Source organism: Corylus avellana, chromosome 8 (genome assembly GCF_965113065.1).
Source record: "Corylus avellana chromosome 8, dhCorAvel1.hap1.2, whole genome shotgun sequence".
Taxonomy (NCBI): Eukaryota; Viridiplantae; Streptophyta; class Magnoliopsida; order Fagales; family Betulaceae; genus Corylus; species Corylus avellana.
In genome coordinates, this window is record NC_142497.1 from 18,849,706 (window position 1) to 18,872,706 (window position 23,001).

The 23,001-nt window shown below is 35.1% G+C and overlaps 1 protein-coding gene across 8 annotated transcripts; it reads right to left on the reverse strand.

The window, feature by feature from the left end:
* Positions 1-463: 463 nt before the first annotated feature.
* On the reverse strand, positions 464-13,621 carry LOC132163054 (G-type lectin S-receptor-like serine/threonine-protein kinase At1g11410). 8 transcript variants are annotated; one of them, XM_088518922.1, is made up of 8 exons: positions 13,591-13,621; positions 4,486-5,736; positions 3,527-3,674; positions 3,096-3,291; positions 1,548-1,758; positions 1,176-1,413; positions 930-1,080; positions 464-848 (listed from the first exon to the last, which is right to left on the reverse strand). In XM_088518922.1, the coding sequence occupies exons 1-8, from the start codon at positions 13,619-13,621 to the stop codon at positions 543-545; spliced, it is 2,532 nt and encodes an 843-aa protein (XP_088375048.1). In that variant the 3' UTR covers positions 464-542. The 8 variants fall into 8 exon arrangements, with proteins under 8 accessions (XP_088375048.1, XP_088375046.1, XP_088375042.1 ...); XM_088518920.1 differs by lacking the exon at positions 13,591-13,621 and having other exon boundaries at positions 3,096-3,295; positions 3,537-3,659; positions 4,486-5,791; XM_088518916.1 differs by lacking the exon at positions 13,591-13,621 and having other exon boundaries at positions 3,096-3,346; positions 3,531-3,659; positions 4,486-5,791.
* Positions 13,622-23,001: the final 9,380 nt, after the last annotated feature.

Below are 23,001 nucleotides of genomic sequence, written 5' to 3' on the forward strand. Positions count from 1 at the left end.
AATAATTGAAAGTTTAGAGGTCCAAAATGAGAGATTTGAAAGTTCAGGGGGTTTGTAAAATCGAGTGGAAGTTCAGGGGACTAAAGTAAAGTTTCCCCTAAAATTTTTGTAGAGATTTTTATAATTATGGGGTCAGTAGGGTTGTAGTTCTCTCCCAGTCTACATCACCACCCAATTTCCGTATCCTTTAATTTTCTTCCTGAAAAAATATCCGCTATATCCTTTCATGACGATGCATTTGTATCCTCCTTTTGTACAAGGGATAAAGCTATTTAAGTACATGGGATCGATGGTATTAATGAGTGTGAATCATTTTTATTGTTTCTACATTTACTGAATATAAAACTATCTGAAAATAAATTATGAGCTATTAAGGAAACTGAATAGTTGACTCGTTATCGACTGCCCATGTCGGTCATTAAACCAACAAAATAAATAAGTTTGACTAGAAGGATAAAACTCAGAAGCATCTTGTTACTCAACATTCATAGTTTTACAGACCAACTTTTACAAATGTAGAGATCAAATAGTTGTACAGAAGTTTAACGACCTTCAGGCATGGTGATGGTCAGCTCATTTAAGGAAGTAGGTGGTCCTTTAGAGCCTGAGGAATCCAGACCAGAATTTATGGTTCTGTTGATAAATGCTGGCTTGTTAGGAGATGGAACAGTTCCTTCATTTCCAAGCATGAAGACAATTTCAAGCATGGTTGGCCGATCTGTGGCTTGTTCTTGCACACATAAGAGCCCAATTTGAATGCTTCTCAGAACTTCATGAGTGGGATATTCCTGACCCAATGATGGATCGACTACATCCAAGGCTTTGCCATCCATCCATAGGTCCCATACCTGCAATAAATTTAAGAGTTTTTATCTTTAGAGTAATTGTCACTTAGGGTGAAATTCAATCAAATTTAGGCTTTTGCTTACATATCCAATCAAATTTAGGGAAGGATTTCCGATGTGATAATAATTGTTTCTCTTGCCACTGATTATCTCTAGTGTCAAGACACCATAGCTAAAGACATCTGATTTTATAGAATATAACCCTTCCATTGCATACTCTGGAGACATGTATCCACTGCAATTGCACCAAAAAACAAAAAATGATGGTCGTCTAAGTTTTGCTTTTAGTAGCATTGTAGGTGCATGTGTGTGAGAGAGAGAGAGACATACTATGTGCCAACAACTTTTCTTGTATTTGCTTCATCTTGATCATCACCAAACATTCTAGCTAACCCAAAATCTGAAATTTTTGGATTCATTGCCGCATCCAGTAGAACGTTACTTGCTTTTAGGTCTCTGTGAATGATTTTTAGCCTTGAATCTTGATGAAGATATAAGACTCCTCGAGCAATTCCGGAAATAATGTCAAATCGCTTTCTCCAATCTAACAATTTCCTTCTTATTTCGTCTGACACAAAACATGAAATTAAGATTCCACCAATAATACATAGTGAAAACAATACTTACATGCCCAAAAAATATAAAATTTTACTCTCACATTTATATAATTGAAAATGAGTGGTGATTGAAGAGAATGCATACCGAAGATGAAAAAGTCAAGACTTTTGTTTGGCATGTATTCATAGATCAACATCTTCTCTCCATTGTGAATGCAACAACCAAAAAGCCTCACAAGATTCCTATGTTGGAGTTTTGCTATCAGCTTAACTTCGTTCTTAAATTCTTCAATGCCCTGTTTTGAACTTTTTGAGAGTGTTTTCACCGCTATTTCTTGTCCATTGGCTAGTTGACCCTGCAATTATAATAGGGACTTACACCAATTAATTAACATATATTATCTGTTTTTTTTTTTTACATTATATATAGCATGCACGTATGATGTAGCCATGCATGTAAACCACCATGTGAATCCCTCCATCAAATATTGCTCTACGTGCATGTTAAAGTATTATTTAAATTCAAGTAGTGGCTCATTCGAACCTAACTTCAGACGAGACTTCAACGGAGTACTTCTATAAAATCCTTGTTCAAACCTACCAAACACTTGTTCGAACCGGCTTCCAAACAAGTAACTCGTTCAAACCTAACTTCAAATGAGAAACACTCTCCAGAGTTTTAATCTTCTCTTTAGATCTCGTTTTGACCCAATAATCATCATTTGAATTAGCTTTTTAACACTACCAAGCATGCCTGCATCCCATGTTAGAAACTCAGATATGATTTTTTTATAAGGCTGGTTTGATTGAAAACCGCCCTACTTGAAATGATGATTCGACAAATTTCTTTAAAAAAATGTCTGCTTTAATTGTGGTTCAAGCATTGAAATTTGTGGGTCTGAACAAAAAAATTGTCATTAAAACTTTAGGATTCATTGTCAACACAGATATCCATCCTTCGTGGGTCTGAACAAGAAATCATTTTTGTAGAAAAGTCATTGTCATTGAGCATTTGTCTCTTTGGCTCAATTTTCTTTGTTCCTCCTTGGAGCTTCGTCCCTCTTTGACTCTGTTTTCTTCGGGTTCTTCTCTTGGCTCTTTGAAATCGTCTCTGATCAGTTTTGCTTTTTAATTCTCGAATTCAAAAGAGGGGAAAATCATTTTTCTTATAAATTTTTTAGACGTTCAAGCACCCGTCAATCACTTTCTTCAAACGGGTGCTTGTCACGTTCCGCAGACATTACAAGGACGAGTTTAATAGAGGCATGCTACACAATCATCTTTCAACCATTTCTTTTTGCAAATCCAATAAATTAATAACTGGATTTGTGAACTTATTATGTGGGTCTCACACAAATTAAATTGTAAATTCATCAATTTACTATATGAAGATGATCGAAAGAATAAATTTTTATTATTTCTTAATCGAATATGAGCGTGAATTCTTTTTAATTGACATAGCTCTTGCCACGTAAACGTGTAAGCCTTAATCCCTTTGTAATTCTATGTGTACCCATAAATATCTCATATATCTTACAAATCTAATGATTGATTTTTTTTTTTTAAATGTATGAAAAAAAATAAAATAAAAGAAGGATGGGATAGACGCTCTACCACTTCTCAACTTGTACTGAAATAGGAATAGTAATATTGGTTAATATTTACATTTAATGTGTACGTGCAAGAAACTAACCTTATAGACCGGACCAAAACCACCTTGTCCAAGCCTTTTAGACGGGGAGAAATTGTCTGTGGCAGCAACTATGGTGCTCATATCGAAAAATTGCACATCTGGCCGTTTTCTTCTAATTTCATCAAGCTTCGCAGAATCTCGAAGAAAGGATTGTGCACCATTTGTACCGTCATTAAACAATGCGACTTGTCTTCTGCTCCCTGTCCAATCATGCAAGCACATCGTTACAAATGATCGTTGTACAAAATTTTAAGTAATTAAATACAAGAGTAATGACTTTTAAAATTATCATTTAATTTGTAATTTTTATGTGGTAATTTTAAAAGTTATCTATAAGTATGGCTGCCACCACCTATAGGCTATAGGAGAAGGATAAGGAAGATATTCCTTCTCTTAAATAAATAAAAAATAAAAGAAAAATAATTATAAAAATTTGCTTACCTTTTCTCTTCCTCTTTATCAACCAGCTTGCAAATAGGAGAAGAAGAAATGAAGTAAAAAGTATGGCCACCACCACACCTGCCAGCCTCCTCTTATTTGCAAAGAACCTCTCTGATTTCTTTACTTTAGAGGCGGAAACTACTTCCCCTGTCATGCAACAATATATAGACGCACGTAAACTATACAAATAATCATGCAATATTACTTAGGTCCTGCTTGGAATTGTGTTTGAATGGCTTAAAAGTATTTTTAACACTAAAAAATTCCGTTTAAAAAAAATACTTATTTGGTAAAAATATTAAAAGCGCTTTTAATGGTCCAAAAAGCCTAAAAATAGTTAAAAAGTACTTTTGCCAAAAGCTGAAAAATGAAGCTTTTGCTAAAAAGCTCTATTTTTCAAATACAATCTCAAACAGACTCTTAATCTTTTTGGTTTATTTTATTCTATAATTGGATTGATTTTATAAGTTATATTATAAGACATATTTTACTATATAATAAAAAAAAAGTTAACTTCACTTTAAACCCCTGAATTACCACGCGATTTGATAAGTCCTCAAACTTCAAAACCTCTAAATTTGAACCCTTTTTTTTTTTTTTAATAAAATTACAAATTTACCTTTATTTTCAAATTATTATTATTTAAAAAAAAAAAAAAAAATCACAAGGTGATGACCCACGGTTGGGCCACCTTGTGACCTTTTTTTTTTTTTTTTTCTTCAATTTTTTCAATTTTTTTTAATAAAAAGAAAATTAAAGGGTAATTTTGTCTTTTTAGGGTTTGAACGGCAAAAATTGACGGATGGGGTAAATTGACTGCAATTGAATGTTTAAGAGTTCAAATTGAGATGTTTTGAAGTTTTGGAGTTTGTCAAATTGCGTGATAATTCAGGGATGTAAAGCGAAGTTACCCCTAAAAAAAATATTAAGAAAATTATTGCTCTTGTACCTAACTCGAGCGCAGCCACACGAACATACAAGTCTTGGCCTCCATCCTTAAATGTGTGTGTATCTACCAAATCACTGTGCCACGTAATGCACCCGCCGTCCTCTTTCACATCCATGCTTGCATAAGCCAAGCAAGAACAATTTTGCAAGCACAATTCTCCACACTCTCCAAAACTTACACTCGCGTTTACTCTTGCCACTGAAGTATCTGGAACCTTCACCCCGACCACCTTCTTGAAACCTTCACCGCTCCGGCAAAGAGATGCCTCTCCCTGCTTCCTCGCGCACCCGCCTGACGCATTTCTTAGGAACCCCGGTAGACATGAGCACTTGGAATCATTAGCAGCGTTGATATCACAATTGCCAAACGTACCGCACTCGCCGTATGTGTCGCACCCATCCGCATAAGGTACTGAGCCAAGAATAGTCCATTTATTCTCTCCCTGCACAAACACATACCGCTGGATCGGCCCAGACTCGTTTAAGACTAACGTTGTTAACACAACTTGATAGCGCGCATTGAAAGTCCAGGTTGTGGTAGTCTCGTTCTGGTTGTCCACCAAACTAGAATTGAAGAGTCCAGAACTTTGCAAGTTGGGAACGCCGCTCCATCCAACGCCAGTCCAGTGACCGGAGCGCCACCGCAGAACGTCGCCGTTGTACAAGAACAACTGAGGGGAGCCATTGGTGTGGATCTTGTACGACCAATTCCCGGTTGCCGGGTCATCTTTGGACTTCCAAGATGTTAGGAACCGGTTCAGGCCCGTCTTTCGGTCAATCCCAATTTTCATTTTTGGAAGTTGGATGTGTGTTGGATAGTCAAAGCTCTCCCATAGTACCTCCCCTGTTCCATTGTCACTGATCAAGACAAGATTTCCTGAATCCTTGAGCTGAGCGAGAGTATTGTCGTTGTTGAGGCTTGGTTTCGAAACATGATTTGTGGACCAGATGGGTGTGGTGCTCCGATTGTTGGCGTGGAGTACGAGGTTTCCATGAACATCAATTGAGAGAACTCCAGTCCTTTCTTTAAGAGGAGTGTCTCTGTTTGCAACCCACACCACCGTATTTCCTGGAGCGCTGTAATACCAAATCCCAATATAGCGGTAGGTGGACTCACCGGGAGTAAAGAAACCAAACGCGAAGGTTTTTCCGGTAGAGACTAGAACCTCACGAAGTTTTGGCTGGTGATCACCACCATCTCTGATGTTTTGGCTGGTAGTAATGGCGTCCAGTGATGTGCCAAACCGGAGGAGGAAATGAAGTAACGTTTGTAAAAAGAGAAACCTCTTTGCAAAGTACATGATCATGTGGAGTGATGGATGCAAGTGTATGATATTTTGAGTCATATCTACTACTATATATCTATATATGCACTAGGTTTCGTCGTGAACCAATTAATGAACATTGCCCTACCCCGATTACTTGTAAGATCCTTTAATTCAATAATCAATACCCCTTTAGCAAGAAACATGGTTTTCCTAATGAAGATTAGATATATAGGTCCTGGCTAATCATATGAGATTGCGGAAAGCATTGAAATCTAGGTGGTGGCAACTAAATATTGGTGGCCCAAATCTCCTAAAAGAGGAAATGTGACAAATGACCACAAAGCAAGTGACGTGTGTAAATGAAACTAAGAAGTCCTTAAAGGGGTAGCTTAGTCGGCTGGGAACCATGTTTCATCAAGTGAAGGTTATTGATTCGAATCTCATTTTTTGTTTCTTTCTATTAGCCGGCATGTAAAAGAAAAGAAAAAAAAGAAAAGAAAGGGAAGTACTTTATTTTATTACACTGGCAAGGAATATGATCATGGGAAAACTAGAAAGTTGCTTATTGGTTGTCTAGAATTGATTGATTGGTGACGCAGGAGCAGCTTTAGCCACAAATTGGATCGAGCTGGATATTAATTGCTCTGTATATGATATGATGTATTGATGTATCAATTTCTTGCTGCAAAAGAGTGTTTTCTTGACTTTCTAATATTGGCCACATTATTTGAACAGCTCCCATCACTATCATAACTATAGGTGATTGGGACTTCTATTAATGCAATTTGTTGTAGCCAAGAAAATGGCTTTTTGATTCTTGTGGGATACCTTAAATTTTCTTTCAAGGAGATTTTGATGTTAAATTTAGCCGCAGTTGATACAGTGATTGCTATCTGGCCCTCGACTTGGTCTAGGGTACTTGCAAAATAAAGAAACAAGCGGTGACTCGCTAGCAGTGGCAGAGCCATGTTGGCCTTTGGGGTGTCGCAATTTAAAAAAAAATTCTTTCTTTTTTCCTATCCACCCTAACCCACCGCACCCCCATATCTTGGAAAAAAAGGCTCCTCCTCCGCCGTCACTGACTCACTTAGATAGAATAACTGAAAATGAAAAAAAAAAAAAACAAAAAAAGAGGCAAGAGAGGCACCGTCGAGAGACGGAGAGAGAAACTAAAAAAGAAACAAAGAGAAACTGAGGAAAAGACTCCAAAGAGGGATCAGGATTTTTATTTTTTTTTTTATTTTTTTTTTATGTAATACAGGAAAGTGAGCACATGGGGGGCCATGGGAAAAAAGTTAGGTGGGCAGTGGGACTATGGAGGTGAGTGACAAGTGCCCTGTGGCCGTGGGTGATTTTTTATTTATTTTTTGATTTTTTCATAAAAGTGCTCTAAGTTTTGTAACTACATTAATTATTGAAATTTGGTTGAATAGTTGATTATATTTACTAGCTCAAAATCATGTCAACTACAATTTAATTTGTTTTTATATTTCTTAACACAGAACAACAGCTCGTTGACAGAGAACCATTTAGAAGCAGTGCAAAATCGCTTAAGGCAAGTTGCACTTTTGAGGTTAGTTTTCTAAGTTTAATTTGTAATCAAAGTGGTATTGTAATTTTGATATTATGGTTATTAAATATTGAAAGAGAAATTGTTTGGGAGTTTCGATTTAGCGCACATGTTATATTTCTAATATATCAATTTAACTACATATTTATGAACTTTTATAGATATTTTTTTGTGATACATATATTGTGTGAATTTTTAAATTTTTAGAGTAGAGAAAAATTTTAGTTACCCAAAAAAAACTTTAGCGGCACCCTAATATGAATTATCTGGCTCCATCACCGGTGATAAGAAACAGATTCGAACATATTTGAATATGGTTTTATAATTTGATTTGGTTAAAATCAATGGATGCCATCGCAAGTAATCTGTGCAAACAGATTCGAACAGATTCAATCACGGTTTAAAATTTGATTTGGTTAAAATCAAACATTAGATGCGTCTGGTCTAATGGTTAAGATTCTGCGAAGGAGAACTGGAGAAGGCACCGGTTTGGGAAAAGGAAGATATTGTGTGGAAGGAAATGGCAGAGGAAAGATCGCGAAGAAGCGCACAAGGTTTTGGATTCCAAAGAGGGAGAGGAAAGGAGGGGAAAAGAATCGCTGAAAACGACTGTAAGAGAAAGGGTTTTGAGTGCGTTGTTCTCTCTCTCTCTCGTTCTCTCATTGTTTTGCGTTTTGGTTTTTGCGAATGAAGGAATCGGCGAAGAGATCTGTGGATTTCAGCGGAGATAACTGAAACCCTCTATATTCTTCAATTTATTGTGTGTTTTTGTCCTTGTTTCTTGTTTGGATTCTGGGAAAAGTATGGGCTGGAAAATTCTAGCGATTGCGAGGGATGGCGGCGCTCCTGCCCCAGGATCTAACTGGGCTAGAGGAAGATGTGGATTGCGAGGAAGGCGGCACTAGATAGGCGCTTTACAGCGCAAATAGGATAATGGTTTATTAATTGATTTCGTTAAAAATCAATCAATGAAAGCGCCTGGCCTGATGGTAGGCTTTGCAGAGTAGAATTTAGAAGATGGAGGCATGGGTTCGATCCCTTACAGCGTCAGTTGTCATGTGATTTTCTTAACAAAAATTTTGTTGATGAAAAAGCAACGGCACAGCTCGAACTTGTACCCTCCGGGTTAAGGAGGCAGTGCCTGAACCAATAGCCCATGAAATATTCTTGAGATATTGTCACTTGCACCATTATTAAATGATGTCAAATGAAGAAGAAGATCCGGAGAAAGATGACAGACTGCAGGAAGAGATTTTTGGAGAAAAATCCCTAACATACCCAAACAACACCGTTTCAAGCGCAACTGCCAAAGAACGTTCCAGCACTGCTGGAAACGATGCTGTCCCAGTCAAAGGAGACGACGTCGTTTCAATGCTGAAGCGGGTCCAGTCCAAGCTTGATCCAAACGACACCGTTTTGGTGCGAAGCGATACCGGTCTATGGATCCAGGAGCCCCGCTACAAACCGGCCCAACAACTCTTCCAATCGGGTCCAAAGTGGAAGCAAACAGCCCGTAAGTCAACCCTGAAAGCCCAACCCTAGATAAAATTAAAATTAAAAAAAAAAAAAAAAAAAAAAAAGCCCAGACTGAAGTCAATGATGAAGTCTGACCCGTAGCACCACAATCTGAACTGTTGAAGCTCGACCCGCAATTTTGTCTGTATCTGATTATTGGCCCAGGATTCAACCCGCAGTTCAAGAGATCCAGATTCATCAGACCCGGTCCAGCACCAGAAAACCGCCCGGTTCACCTAAATCGGCCGATTCAAGAGTGTTTTGGTAATTTTGCTCGTTCGGGCTCGTTTTAACTCCGATTTGATCCGTTCAAAAACCGTTGGAAAGCTGATTCGAAGGGCTCCAGCTCTACTAGTTTATGTAGCGGGTACAAAATGTACTATTCTGAGAGAAGATTGATAGAAAATCCTCAATGTCAAGAACTACAAAATACTCCATTACAAGATGAACAAGACACATATGTTCAAAACAGTGGAAGTAAGAGATAAAGGCAACCGTCAAGTATACTCAGAGATCATTATGTTTTGAGTGATAATGACACAGTGGTATTTGAAGTTCCACCAAGTTATACTGGAAATAGGATATGAGATGAGTTCGTTAAATCACTGTGTTTACACATATGGGTGCCAAGATAAGTTAACAACATAGCCATTATATGTTAATGGTATATTGTTAGCTGATAATTGTCCAGATATGATGAATGAAATAAAAGGCATTCTGAAGATCCGAATTTGTAATGAAAGACATGGGTAATAACACTCATGTTCTTGGTACAAGAATTTATGGATATAGAAATTCTGGATTATTGTTTTTGGATCGAAGATTATCTGGATAAAGTGTTCAAAATGTACAATTTGGAGAATTGTAAAGTTTTGAGCACACTTGTCTGCGAAGGGCAAAGAGACTATGTGCTCTAGAAATGAGGAGTAAATAACAACGAAATGAAAATGTAGTGCCCCAGAATTTTCAAAGCTATTTAAATAGATTATTCTGATAATGATGTTATTTTAATATCCATTGTAGCTAAGGATTTTAATTCTTGGGAAATTTATGAGAGTGGTAATTAGAGAATGGTAATTGGTGAAATAATAGGATAGTAAATATGTAGCACCTCAGATTTTGAAAGTCTTATTTTAGAGATATTAATTTGATGCTATGATTATATTAATATTCATATTAGGCAATGATGTTAATTCTTGAGGGATTTATGATATTGTATGAATGGTATTTGGAGATTAGTAGGTAGAATAGTATAGGGTAGGTAGAATAGTAAGTGGTAAGTGAAATAGTAAGTGGTAGGTGAAATAGTAAAAGGAGGGTATAATTGTAAATTGAAGGTAGAATAGTATTTGATTTTCTCCTATAAATAGAGCTCTTCTCCTTCACAATTTTCACCACTCATCTCCTCTCCCATCTCTTGCATATATTCTTCCTTCTTCCGCTTTTTACTCGGTCTTTCTTCTTTCTAAGAGTGTTTACTCAGAACAGAGAGAGAAAGGGCGAGACCAAGCGCTACAAGAAAGAAAGAACACAAGAGATAGCGGACTTTAGAAATTAGTTTCAAAAGTTATACTAGTGGTGTTAGTCATATTGGAGCAACTAGATTCCTTCATACCACTTCTAGCTTCAGTCTAGAGGTAAGTAAATTCACTACCCCTTCTAAAGTTACTTCATGTCATGCTATTTATTCATTCTTTAGTAAATTGTAAATGATTATTTTATTTACGTATTATGAAGTTATGTTGCATGCATGAAGGATTTCTAAATGAATTATCTAGAAAGTTTCTATTTCTTTAAACGCTTTCTAAGTACAACAAGTTTATATTTGAAAAGGTTTCCATTTTGAGAAAAGAAAGTTGAGAAATGATGATGATTATAAGAAAGAAAAATGATGATAAACCCTCCTACATGTTGCCCTAAGATGCATCAAAAGAAGTACAAAGAAAAGTACAAGAGATGAGATAAATGTTTATGAAACAAGGGCACATGTATGGAGGAGAGTATTTTTGGCCCCAAGATAAGTAAAGATGAGAGTTCGGTACCGATACTCGGATGGAGGCGAAACCACTGAAGGAGGCTATGCCAGAAGGTGGTATTCCATCAACTAGACCGTTGAGTGCACCAAGAAAGAGTTAATTGACGGTCGGGCATGGCTGTGGCCACAGTTCAGTGCCATGGTCACAGGACCCGCAACCCTCGTGCACAGGGGTAATAGTGTACATGGGCCTTATTATGAGAAAATGATACTATATTTTCAACGATGATATGCTATGATGATTTACAGAGATTATTTATAATGATGCATTATGATGATGATTTATAAAGATGATTTACAACGATGATCTATTACTAGATGTAATAGTATGTATATGTTACGGGAGATGCAACCGTACATACAGATATTATTATGGCTAGAATTATATTTATTTGCGAAAATGATTTTCAAAACTGAGAACAAGGAGTAAAACTATTTATGGTTGTGGATTTTACTTGCTGGGCCCCCTTTGGGCTCATTCAGTTTTATTTCTTGTTTTCAGGTAGAAAGGATGCTGGAATAGGAGGCCGGAATGGGGACGGGAATAATTATTAATTTTCAAAGTCTTTTCATATAAGTTATTGTAATAATATGATATTCTGCAACTAAAGTTTAATGTTTTCTAATTTCGCTTGTAATAAAATCTCTTGAATAATGTTTTATACATTTATCGTATCCTTTAAAATCAAGTACTCTGATAGACCTTATAGATCTTTGCAAGAATTTTTGTTGTAAAAGAAGAAAAGTGGCAAACTCAGCCTTAACGGGCTGCGGATGTTACAGAAAATGTCCCATATGCCCAGGCTATGGGCATTCTCGTGTATGTTATGACAAGTATTAGCGATGCAGGTTTTGCAAGTTATCTAGATGATACAAATTTACAAGTGAATGCATATTTCTGTTTGGTGGAATGGTTGTTTCTTGGTTTGAGAAAGAAACAAGGTTATGTTGCGGAGTTTACAATGGAGCTTAGTATACTGCGTGCAGCATAAAGGTAAGTAATTTGGTCTGGATTTAATTTTTTGTCGACAGTTTAATTTAGGTATACCTAATAGACCAATAAATGTGTTTTGTTATAATAAGTTTGATATCTCTTTAATAAAAAGTGGAGCACATAGCTCCAATGACAAAAACATTTATAGAAGTTATCACTATATTCAAGATATAGTGGAGAAATGTCAAATAAATGTTGAATTTATTTCATCAATAGAGATGGTAGCCGATCCTATGGCCAAGGGGTTGCCTCTGGATGAATTCAGAGGGCATGTAGCAACAATGGGATTGAAATACACCTAGGTGAGAGCTACATGGGTTGATGCATGGTCGGAAGGATCCGGGGACGCCTAGAAGAACGATTTATGCACTTCTACCTAATGGGGAAATAATTGGTCAGTTAAGGGCAGATGACACTAATGAGGTACAGATATTACATCTCACATAAATGTCAAGTCCACTGAAAGGTATTATGTTGAGATTCAGTAGTATCTATGCTCAGAAGGTGTAAAAAGACGCTAATAAGGTGTATCAAGAAAAACCATAGGAATAATGGCTTTAAAGGAAGTACTTGATCAAAAATTTAGCGTAGGTCGACACATGGTTTTGTGTACGACTGAAGTCGTTAATTATGGAATAGGTGTGGACTATACTCCCAACCATGGAGAATTGATGCCGTTCGTTTGAGAGATAGCGAAATGAAGTCATCCCTAATATACAATCGGTAAGAAAGTATATGATAAATGATGCGTTCAGATAAGATGACGAAAACGTGCGCACGTATAGCCATGTCATGATTTGACGCCAATCTGTAGGTTTTACAGATGAGAGTTGGCATGGGGCAAAATTATTACTTCCATGGTAATCATGCTTAACTAATGGTAAAAAGGGCATAATCATACGGACTTGAATCGAGTCAAATGAAAGCCCATTTTGTTTTTCTCGGTGTCTTTTACTGACTGTTAAAATTTCAAAGAGTTTCATTTCCTAAAAAAATCCTAACCTATACGAAAATCACTATTTAGCACAAAAATGACGTTTTTAGTATATCACTTTATTTCTAAATGTGATCTTCACAATATGTTTTTGAGCATAAGTAAACTCAATTTAGAAAATAAGTGATTAATACTAGTGTTCAGAAAAGTCAAAAATTAATTTGGAGCTTTTGCAGTTTTTGGTCTAAAAAGCGGTGTCTTAACTTTTCCAACTGTCGAAAAAGACTAAAATTTTGTAAAATGGTAGATAGGGTTGGCTGCTCCAGCAACATGTCATTGTTAATTGCATCAGTATGTCCTTGTTAGTTGCAACAAATAATCATATTCAAATGGCACTTATAGGTATTGACTAATAGATTGATTCCTTTTTTATTAAACTGCAATTTTTTGGCCAATCCACCCTGCTTGCATACATGGATTCATCCCATTTTCAACCTAGGAAACCAATCAAGGAATGTTCTTTCTTATTTTGTAGTTTCTTTCAAAGTTCTCTTAAGATATCTTTTAGTTTTCATCACACCATTAAGCAATTTTGGGGGTTCTTCTGTGCTTTGTTTCCTTTCACCAAATCAGCCTTAATCAAGTGAAAAATGAAGATTTAGGTTTTGATCTCACACCCTTTAACTGTAAGACCCAAGAAAATAATTAAATTTGTTATTAGTAACCTCATAGTAATATGGATTAATTAATGAAAAAATTATGCATGAAATGATTTATAATAATAGATATAATAATAATAATAATAATAATGACTTTATCATAATTGATATATAACAAGATTGGTTAATAATAATGATAATATTTGTGTGATAATAATATAATAATAATATCATTTAATGATGATATATTTATGTAATATAGTTTTTAGTGATAAAGAGATTAACTAATAATAATGTTAATATGACAATTTTTTAATAAATCAAATAGTTTAATGGCATTAGAATAACAAAGTGTAATAATAAGTCCTAGTGTAATAAATAATTATATGTATGAGTACGTTGTAGTTTTTTTTTTTTTTTTTTTTTTTTTTTTTAAAAAAAGAAATACATTCCAATTTCATTAATAATAATCACGAGCATAAAGCTTTTACATCGCAGGAGCACAAAACTCTGAAAATGCAAATTATAGCCGAAGCTATAAGGATACAACATCACCTAAAACCTCCGCTAAACTATGACTAGTTTTTAGTTGAAATAACAGATCTGCATAAGACAGACGCAATCCAATGCATAAGTAGCGCAAATTCCTCCTCGACCCAAAAGCCAGGATGAAGTTCATGTCCACAACTCGAAGGTTTGGACTAAAATTCACATCCACGACCTAAAAGATCTGGCCCAAAGTTCAGTTTACATCAAAGCAGGCAGATCGAGTGGCCAGGCCTTATTACAAAACAGAAGCAAGAAAACCTAAATAAAACGTGGGCAAACCAAAGAGGCAGGGCCTTATTACAAGCAAATAGCGATAATGAAATGCATACAGGGAAAAAACATAAACAAAGACAATACGAGGAAAATAAAACAAACGGGAACAGGCACACGCAGGGTGGATGCCGATTGTGCACTTGCCGGAAACCGACACCAGAAGGGAACGATGGAAGCTCGACGCGGTGGGGACGCAGAAAAGCCCAAAACAGTTGACGGAGGGTGGCGAAACCGATTGCCAGCTGGCCAAAAAACCATCGTAGCAGGGGACGTTGAAGCTCATTGTTGGAGGGGCACGAGGAAAGACGCAGCATCGGAAGGTGGGTAGCAGAGCGGGCGGAGGAGATCGGCGGCGAACACAAAACAAAACTGGGGGGAGTTTGAAAGAAACCCCCAAAATCAACACCCACACCGAGTGGCACACAAGCAAGGCTACAAGAACATCACGCCAAAAACACAGCAAAAAAACAGAAAGGAAAGGAGAAGAAAACAACCAGAGAGCCCCGCCAAGGACAAAAGCGGAACAAAGAGGAAGGGGCGGCAGAGAAAGGGTAGGCAGGAGGCAACCTGGGCCAGAGACATCAAGTAAACTTCTGGCACCCGGTGCAAGGGCAGGCGAGGGGGAGGAGAGAGGCAACAAACGGCCATCCCTCCTCCCCTCACCATGGGGGTGGGGGCATACCTGAGGCTGCGGCGCTAGAGAGAAAGTAAGAAAACCCTATATAGAAAACCCCATATAATTGACATGAGTACGTTGTAGTTGAAATAAATAGTAGGGGTATAATATGAAATTAAGAAAGAATTAATTAATATAAGGTGGGGGTAATCTTGCAATTCTAAATAGATAGGAGTTTTATTTAAAAGGGAATCTTATCCCATGCCACGTGTCAGGTTGTCATTGGCCATTGGAGATATCTTATCTCCTTGGTTTTAAAAATGCACATAGGCTAAGCTCTTCTATCCCCCTCTCCCACGCATGCCCCCTCTTCCCCCCCATCTTTCTTTCCTCCTATCTTGTTCTCCCCTTTTCTCTGTCACACACACACACACACTGCGTACGTGACAGAGAGAAGGGGAGAAAGAATTAGGAGTATTTTATTACAAAGTTTAAATAAATGTTAGCTTATGTTGATTTTTTGACATTTAAACTTTGACCGTATGAAAACTGGGTTATACGGACTTGAATCGAGTCAAAGGAAAGCCCATTTTGTTTTTCTCGATGTCTTTTACTGACTATTAAAATTTCAAGAAATGTCGTTTCCGAAAAAAAATTCCTAACCTATACGAAAATCACTATTTAGCACAAAAATACCGTTTTTAGTATATCACTTTATTTCTAAATGTACTCTTCACAGTATGTTTTTTAGCATAAGTAAACTCAATTTGGTAAATAAGAGACAAATACTAGTTATCAGTAAAGTCATAAATTAATTTGGAGCTTTTGCAGTTTTTGGTCTAAAAAGCGGTGTCTTAACCTTTCCAACTGTCAAAAAAAACTAAAATTTTGTAAAATGGTAGAAAGGGTTGGCTACTCTAGCAACATGTCATTGTTAATTGCATAAATATGTCCTTGTCAGTTGCAGCAAAGAATCATATTCAAAGGGTACTTATAGATATTGAATAATAGATTGATTTATTTTTTAAAAAACTACAATTCTTTGGCCTATCCACCCTTCTTGCATACTTGCAGAGACAGAGGGAGGGGGGGATCGGGGTAGGCCATAGTCTCCCCCCCCTCCCCCCCCCTACAAAATAATGAGAAAAAAAGAAAGGTAAAGTAATGTTTTAATTTTAGTCATTTGGTCCTCCTCTCAAAAAAAATTTGGCCCTGTTTTTTAGATTTTTTGGCCATATCCAATAAAAACTTTTGGCTCTATTCTTAATTTTTTTGGGCCATGCCCATTAAGTTTTTTTTTTTTTTTTTTTTTTAGTTTTTTTTTTTAATTTTTTGTCCTTACTTTCAAATGTCCATTTTTTTGCCCTTACAGTAGTCTTTAGTTCATAAAAAACAACCAAAATAATTTTTTTTAATAAAAAAAATTCTAAAGAACCGAAAAAAATTTTGGTTGGCCCCCTCCCACAAAATTTCCTAGCTCCGTCCCTGCATACATGGATTCATTTTTCTGTAAATAGAAGGCTTAGCTTAAGGAAATCTCATCCCATTTTTAACTAGGAAACCAATCAAGCAATGTTCTTTCTTATTTTGTAGTTTCTTTCAAAGTTCTCTTAAGATATCTTTTAGTTTTCTCACATCACACCATTAAGCAATTTTGGAGGTTCTTTTGTGCTTTGTTTCCTTTCACCAAATTAGCCTTAATCAAGTGAAAAATGAAGATTTAGGTTTTGATCTCACACCCTCTAACTGTAAAACCGAAGAAAATAATTAAATTTATTATTAGTAACCTCATAGTAATATGGATTAATTAATGAAAAAAATTATGCATGGAATGATTTAGAATAATAGATATAATAATAATAATAATGACTTTATCATAATTGATATATAAACAAGATTGGTTAATAATAATAATAATATTTGTGTGATAATAATATAATAACAATATCATTTAATGATGATATATTTATGTAATATAAGTTTTTAGTGATAAAGAGATTAACTAATAATAATGTTAATATGACAATTTTTTAATAAATCAAATAGCTTAATGGCATTAGAATAACAAAGTATAATAATAAGTCCTAGTGTAATAAATAATTATATGTATGAGTATGTTGTAGTTGAAATAAATAGTAGGGGTATAATATGAAATTAAGAAAGAATAAATTAATATGAGGTGGGGGTAATCTTGCAATTCTAAGTAGATAGTTGTTTTATTTAAAAGGGAAGCTTATCCCATGCCACGTGTCAGGTTGTCATTGGCCATTGGAGATATCTTATCTCTTTGGTTTTAAAAATGCACATAGGCTAAGCTCTTCTATTCTACTCTCCCATGCATGCCCCCTCTTCCCCCCTTCTTTCTTTCCTCATATCTTGTTCTCCCCTTTTCTCTGTCACACACGCACACACACTGCATACGTGACAGAGAGAAGGGGAGAAAGAGATAGAAGTATTTTATTACAAAATTTAAATAAATGTTAGCTTATGTTGATTCTTTGACATTTAAACTTTGACCATATGAGAACTGGGTTATACGGACTTGAATCGAGTCAAACAATAGCCCATTTTGTTTTTCTCGGTGTCTTTTACTGATTGTTTAAATTTCAATGAATTTCATTTCCGAAAAAAAATTCCTAATCTATACAAAAATCACTATTTAGCACAAAAATAATGTTTTTAGTATATCACTTTATTTCTAAATGTGATCTTCACAGTATGTTTTTGAGCATAAGTAAACTCAATTCGGTAAATAAGAGACTAATACTAGTTATCAGTAAAGTCAGAAATTAAATTGGAGCTTTTGCAGTTTTTGGTCTAAAAAGCGGTGTCTTAAGTTTTCCAACTGTCAAAAAATACTAAAATTTTGTAAAATGGTAGATAGGGTTGGCTACTCCAACAACATGTCATTGTTAATTGCATGAATATGTCCTTGTCAGTTGCAACAAAGAATCATATTCAAAGGGCACTTATAGATATTGAATAATAGATTGATTCATTTTTTAAAAAAAAACTACAATTCTTTGGACTATCCACCCTTCTTGCATACATGGATTCATTTTTCTATAAATAGAAAGCTTAGCTTAAGGAAATCTCATCCCATTTTTAACTAGGAAACCAATCAAGCCATGCTCTTTCTTATTTTGTAGCTTCTTTTAAAGATCTCTTGAGATATCTTTTAGTTTTCTCACTTCACACCGTTAAGCAATTTTGTGGTTTCTTGTGTGCTTTATTTGCTTTCACCAATTCAGCTTTAATCAAGCGAAAAATAAAGATTTAGGTTCTGATCTCACACCCTTTAACTGTAAAAATAGAGAAAATAATTAAGTTTATTATTAGTAACCTCATAGTAATATGAATTAATTAATGAAACAAATTATGCTTTGACTGATTTAGAATAATAGATATATTAATAATAATAATAATGACTTTTTCATAATTGATATATAAACAAGATTGGTTAATAATAATGATAATATTTGTGTGATAATAATATAATAACAATATCATTTAATGATGATATATTTATGTAATATAAGTTTGAAGCGATAAGGAGATTAACTAATAATAACGTTAGAATGGCAATTGGTTAATAAATAAAATAGGTTAATAGCATTAGAATAACAAAGTGTAATAATAAGTCCTAGTGTAGTAAATAATTATATGTAAGGGTAAGTTGTAGTTGAAATAAATAGTAGTGGTGAAATATGAAATTAAGAAAGAATGAATTAATATGAGGTGGGGGTAATCTTGCAATTCTAAATAGATAGGGTTTTATTTAATAGGGAATCTTATCCTGTAGTGCCCCAGATTTTAAAAGTCTTATTTTAGATATATTTATTTGATGATGATTAGGTAATGACATTTATTCTTGAGGAATTTATTAGATTATATGATATTGATTCGAGATTATATCTATTATTTTATTGGGTGATTTAAGAGAAATGATAATTGATGATCGATTTATAGAATTTGGAGTATGATTTTAATAGTTGGTGATTGATTAAATGAGGACAATAGACTAATTATTTTTAAAATGCGAGTTAACCTGCAATAATTGCTCATAACCACCTTATCTTTCTCTTTTCTTTTATTATTATTTGTTTACTATTTTTCCCCACGTCTTTGCCGACCAACCCACCTAATTCTTGTTTTTTTATTCTTCTCATTTCCCCATTTTTCTTCACAGCAGCCCCACACCCACTCATTCTCCACTTTGAATTATTGTGTACTATACTTTCTCTCTCTTTTCATGAGGCCCTACCCACTTTCTTTTCTTCCTTCTTTCTTCCTTTCTTATTTTACTACCAGCACACCAACCCCTCTCTTCCCCCACTTTCCACAATGCCACTTACTACCACTCATTACTCCTTCCATTTTTTCTTCCTTCCTTCTTTTACCACACGGCTTTTGAACTTTTCTTTTAATTTTTCTTTGACTTCACCTACTCTCATTGCTTTATTACTTAACGGAGAGGAAGAAACAAGAAGATAGAGAGAGGGAGCTTTACGGATGTAAGAAAGAGAAGACAGAGGGAGAGAGAATGTTGCAATAGAGTGAGAGATGGACAGAGAAGCATGAGAAAGAGAAAGCGGGTGAGATGCTGAGGGGGAGAAACAGACATTTAGAGGATGGCCAAAAGAGAAATTTGCAGAATAATAAAAATGGGTTCTTCAAAGGTAAATTTCTTCGTCCTTTAGCTATGGGTATTTGATTTTAAGTTGAGTAATAGGCCTTAGATGAGAACCTTTTGATTTAATCATGATGATATTGGGTGGTTTCACTCTTGAGAATTTTGAATTAGTGTTGGGAGTTGATTCTCTATTTTAATGGGTTAACTTCCCTAAATGAGTAGACTGGAGTTAATTGATTTTCATGAATTGTTATTAATTTAGTTGTGAATAAACAGAGTGGAATAACAAGATATTTTTCAAGATGATTAATTAGCAGTTTAAAGACTGCTCATAGCTTCAGTCTAGAGGTAAGTAAATTCACTACCCCTTCTAAAATTACTTCATGTCATGCTATTTATTCATTCTTTAGTAAATTGTAAATGATTATTTTATTTATGTATTATGAAGTTATGTTGCATGCATGAAGGATTTCTAAAAGAATTATCTAGAAAGTTTCTATTTATTTAAACGCTTTCTAAGTACAACAAGTTTATATTTGAAAAGGTTTTCAATTTGAGAAAAGAAAGTTGAGAAATGATGATGATTATAAGAAAGAAAAATGATGATAAACCCTCCTACATGTTGCCCTAAGATGCATCAAAAGAAGTACAAAGAAAAGTACAAGAGATGAGATAAATGTTTATGAAATGAGGGCACATGTATGGAGGAGAGTATTTTTGGCCCCAAGATAAGTAAAGATGAGAGTTCGGTACCGATACTCGGATGGAGGCGAAACCACTGAAGGAGGCTATGCCAGAAGGTGGTATTCCATCAACTAGACCGTTGAGTGCACCAAGAAAGAGTTAATTGACGGTCGGGCTTGGCTGTGGCCACAGTTCAGTGCCATGGTCACAAGGACCCGCAACCCTCGTGCACAGGGGTAATAGTGTACATGGGCCCTATTATGAGAAAATGATACTATATTTTCAACGATGATATGCTATGATGATTTACAAAGATTATTTATAATGATGCATTATGATGATGATTTATAAAGATGATTTACAACGATGATCTATTACTAGATGTAATAGTATGTATATGTTACGGGAGATGCAACCGTACGTACAGATATTATTATGGCTAGAATTATATTTATTTGCGAAAACGATTTTCAAAACTGAGAACAAGGAGTAAAACTATTTATGGTTGTGGATTTTACTTGCTGGGCCCCCTTTGGGCTCATTCAGTTTTATTTCTTGTTTTTAGGTAGAAAGGATGCTGGAATAGGAGGCCGGAATGGGGACGGGAATAATTATTAATTTTCAAAGTCTTTTCATATCAGTGATTATAATAATATGATATTCCGCAACTAAAGTTTAATGTTTTCTAATTTCGCTTGTAATAAAATCTCTTGAATAATGTTTTATACGTTTTTTGTATCCTTTAAAATCAAGTACTCTGATAGACCTTATAGATCTTTGCAAGAACTATTGTTGAAAAAGAAGAAAAGTGGCAAACTCAGCCTTAACGGGCTGGGGATGTTACATATCCCATGCCACGTGTCAGGTTGTCATTGGCTATTGGAGATATCTTATCTCTTTTGTTTTAAAAATGCACATAGGCTAAGCCCTTCTATCTCCTATCTCCCCCTTCTTTCTTTCCTTTCGTTCCTCCTATCTCTTTCTCCCCTTCTCTCTGTCTCTCTATCACAGAGACAAGGGGAGAAAGTGATAGGAGTATTTTATTACAAAGTTTAAATAAATGTTAACTTATGTTGATTTTTTTACATTTAAACTTTGACTCGATGAAAACTAAGTCATACAAACTTGAATCAAGTCAAACAAAAGCCCATTTTGTTTTTCTCAGAGTCTTTTGCTGACTGTTAAAATTTCAAAGAATTTTGTTTTTGAAAAAAATCCTGACCTAAACGAAAATCCCTATTTAGCACAAAAATGACGTTTTTAGTATATCACTTTATTTCTAAATGTGATCTTCACAATATGTTTTTGAGCATAAGTAAACTCAATTTAGTAAATAAGTGACTAATACTAGTGTTCAGTAAAGTCAGAAATTAATTTGGAGCTTTTGCAATTTTTGGTCTAAAAAACGGTGTCTTAACTTTTTCAATTGTCAAAAAATACTAAAATTTTGTAAAATGGTAGATAGCGTTGGCTGCTTCAGCAACATGCCATTGTTAGTTGCATCAATATGTCCTTGATAGTTGCAATAAAGATTCATATTCAAAGGGCACTTATAGATATTGACTACTAGATTGATTGATTTTTTTATTAAACTACAATTTTTTGGCCTATCCACCCTTCTTGCATGCGTGGATTCATTTTTCTATACGTAGAAGGCTCATCCCATTTTCAACCTAGGAAAGCAATCAAGCAATCAAGCCTTGTTCTTTCTTATTTAGTAGTTTCTTTCAAAGTTCTCTTCAGATATCTTTTAGTTTTCTCACTTCACACCATTAATAAATTTTGGGGTTTCTTCTGTGCTTTGTTTCCTTTCACCAAATTAGCCTTAATCAAGTGAAAATGAAGATTTAGGTTCTGATCTCACACCCTCTAACTGTAAGACCCAAGAAAATAATTAAGTTTATTATTAATAACCTCATAGTAATATGAATTAATTAATGAAAAAAATTATTGATGGAATGGTTTAGAATAATAGATATAGATATAATAATAATAATAATAATAATGACTTTATCATAATTGATATTTAAACAAGATCGGTTAATAATAATAATAATAATATTTGTGTGATAATAATATAATAACAATATCATTTAATGATGATATATTTATGTAATATAAGTTTTAAGTGATAAAGAGATTAACTAATAATGATGTTAGTATGGCAATTGGTTAATAAATAAAAGTAGGTTAATGGCATTAGAATAACAAAGTGTAATAATAAGTCCTATTGTAGTAAATAATTTTATGTATGGGTAAGTTGTAGTTGAATTAAATAGTAGGGGTGACTTTCCGTTCAACTCAATAGCGGCTGATCTCTACTGCAGGACCATCACTGCAGCAGAGATCACCCGCTATCGAGTTGCATTAAGTCGTAATTGTCATAACCAAGAGGTTTGATTTCCAAACAGAAAAGTTCTCTCTAGCAAACATCTAGAGGAGAAGGAGTAGTTTTTCCAGGCAATCAAGTCTGTGAAAGGAGTCAATTATAATCATTCGTACTCGATGGCAGAAGATCTAACAAAGCTATGGGCAGATTCTTCCCTGTCTGAAGCGGAAGGTGAAAAGTTGGAGGTGCAACGAGAAGAGGTCCAAGCGGTGGTGCATAGAGGACAGAACTGTGTGGTGGGAAAGTTGGTGGCTGATCGGCATGTGAGCAAAAAGACCATCAAGTCGTCTCGTCTCCGGCGGTGGAAACTTAAAGATTCCTTTACTTTTTAAGATTCTGGGAGAAAATCTGTTATTGATTGAATTTGGGAATTAGTGGGACAAAAATAGGGTCCTGGG

What these genes read in the sequence shown, in the direction of transcription:
- LOC132163054 (XM_088518916.1), bottom strand. Translation starts at nt 5,791, where the DNA reads ATGATCATGTACTTTGCAAAGAGGTTTCTCTTTTTACAAACGTTACTT. An exon ending in TGTGGCTGCGCTCGAGTTAG is followed by an intron (nt 3,660 to 4,485) that starts GTACAAGAGCAA and finishes CCGCCTCTAAAG; the next exon opens with TAAAGAAATCAGAGAGGTTC. An exon ending in GAGGAAGAGAAAAGGTAAGC is followed by an intron (nt 3,347 to 3,530) that starts AAATTTTTATAA and finishes ATTTAATTACTT; the next exon opens with AAAATTTTGTACAACGATCA.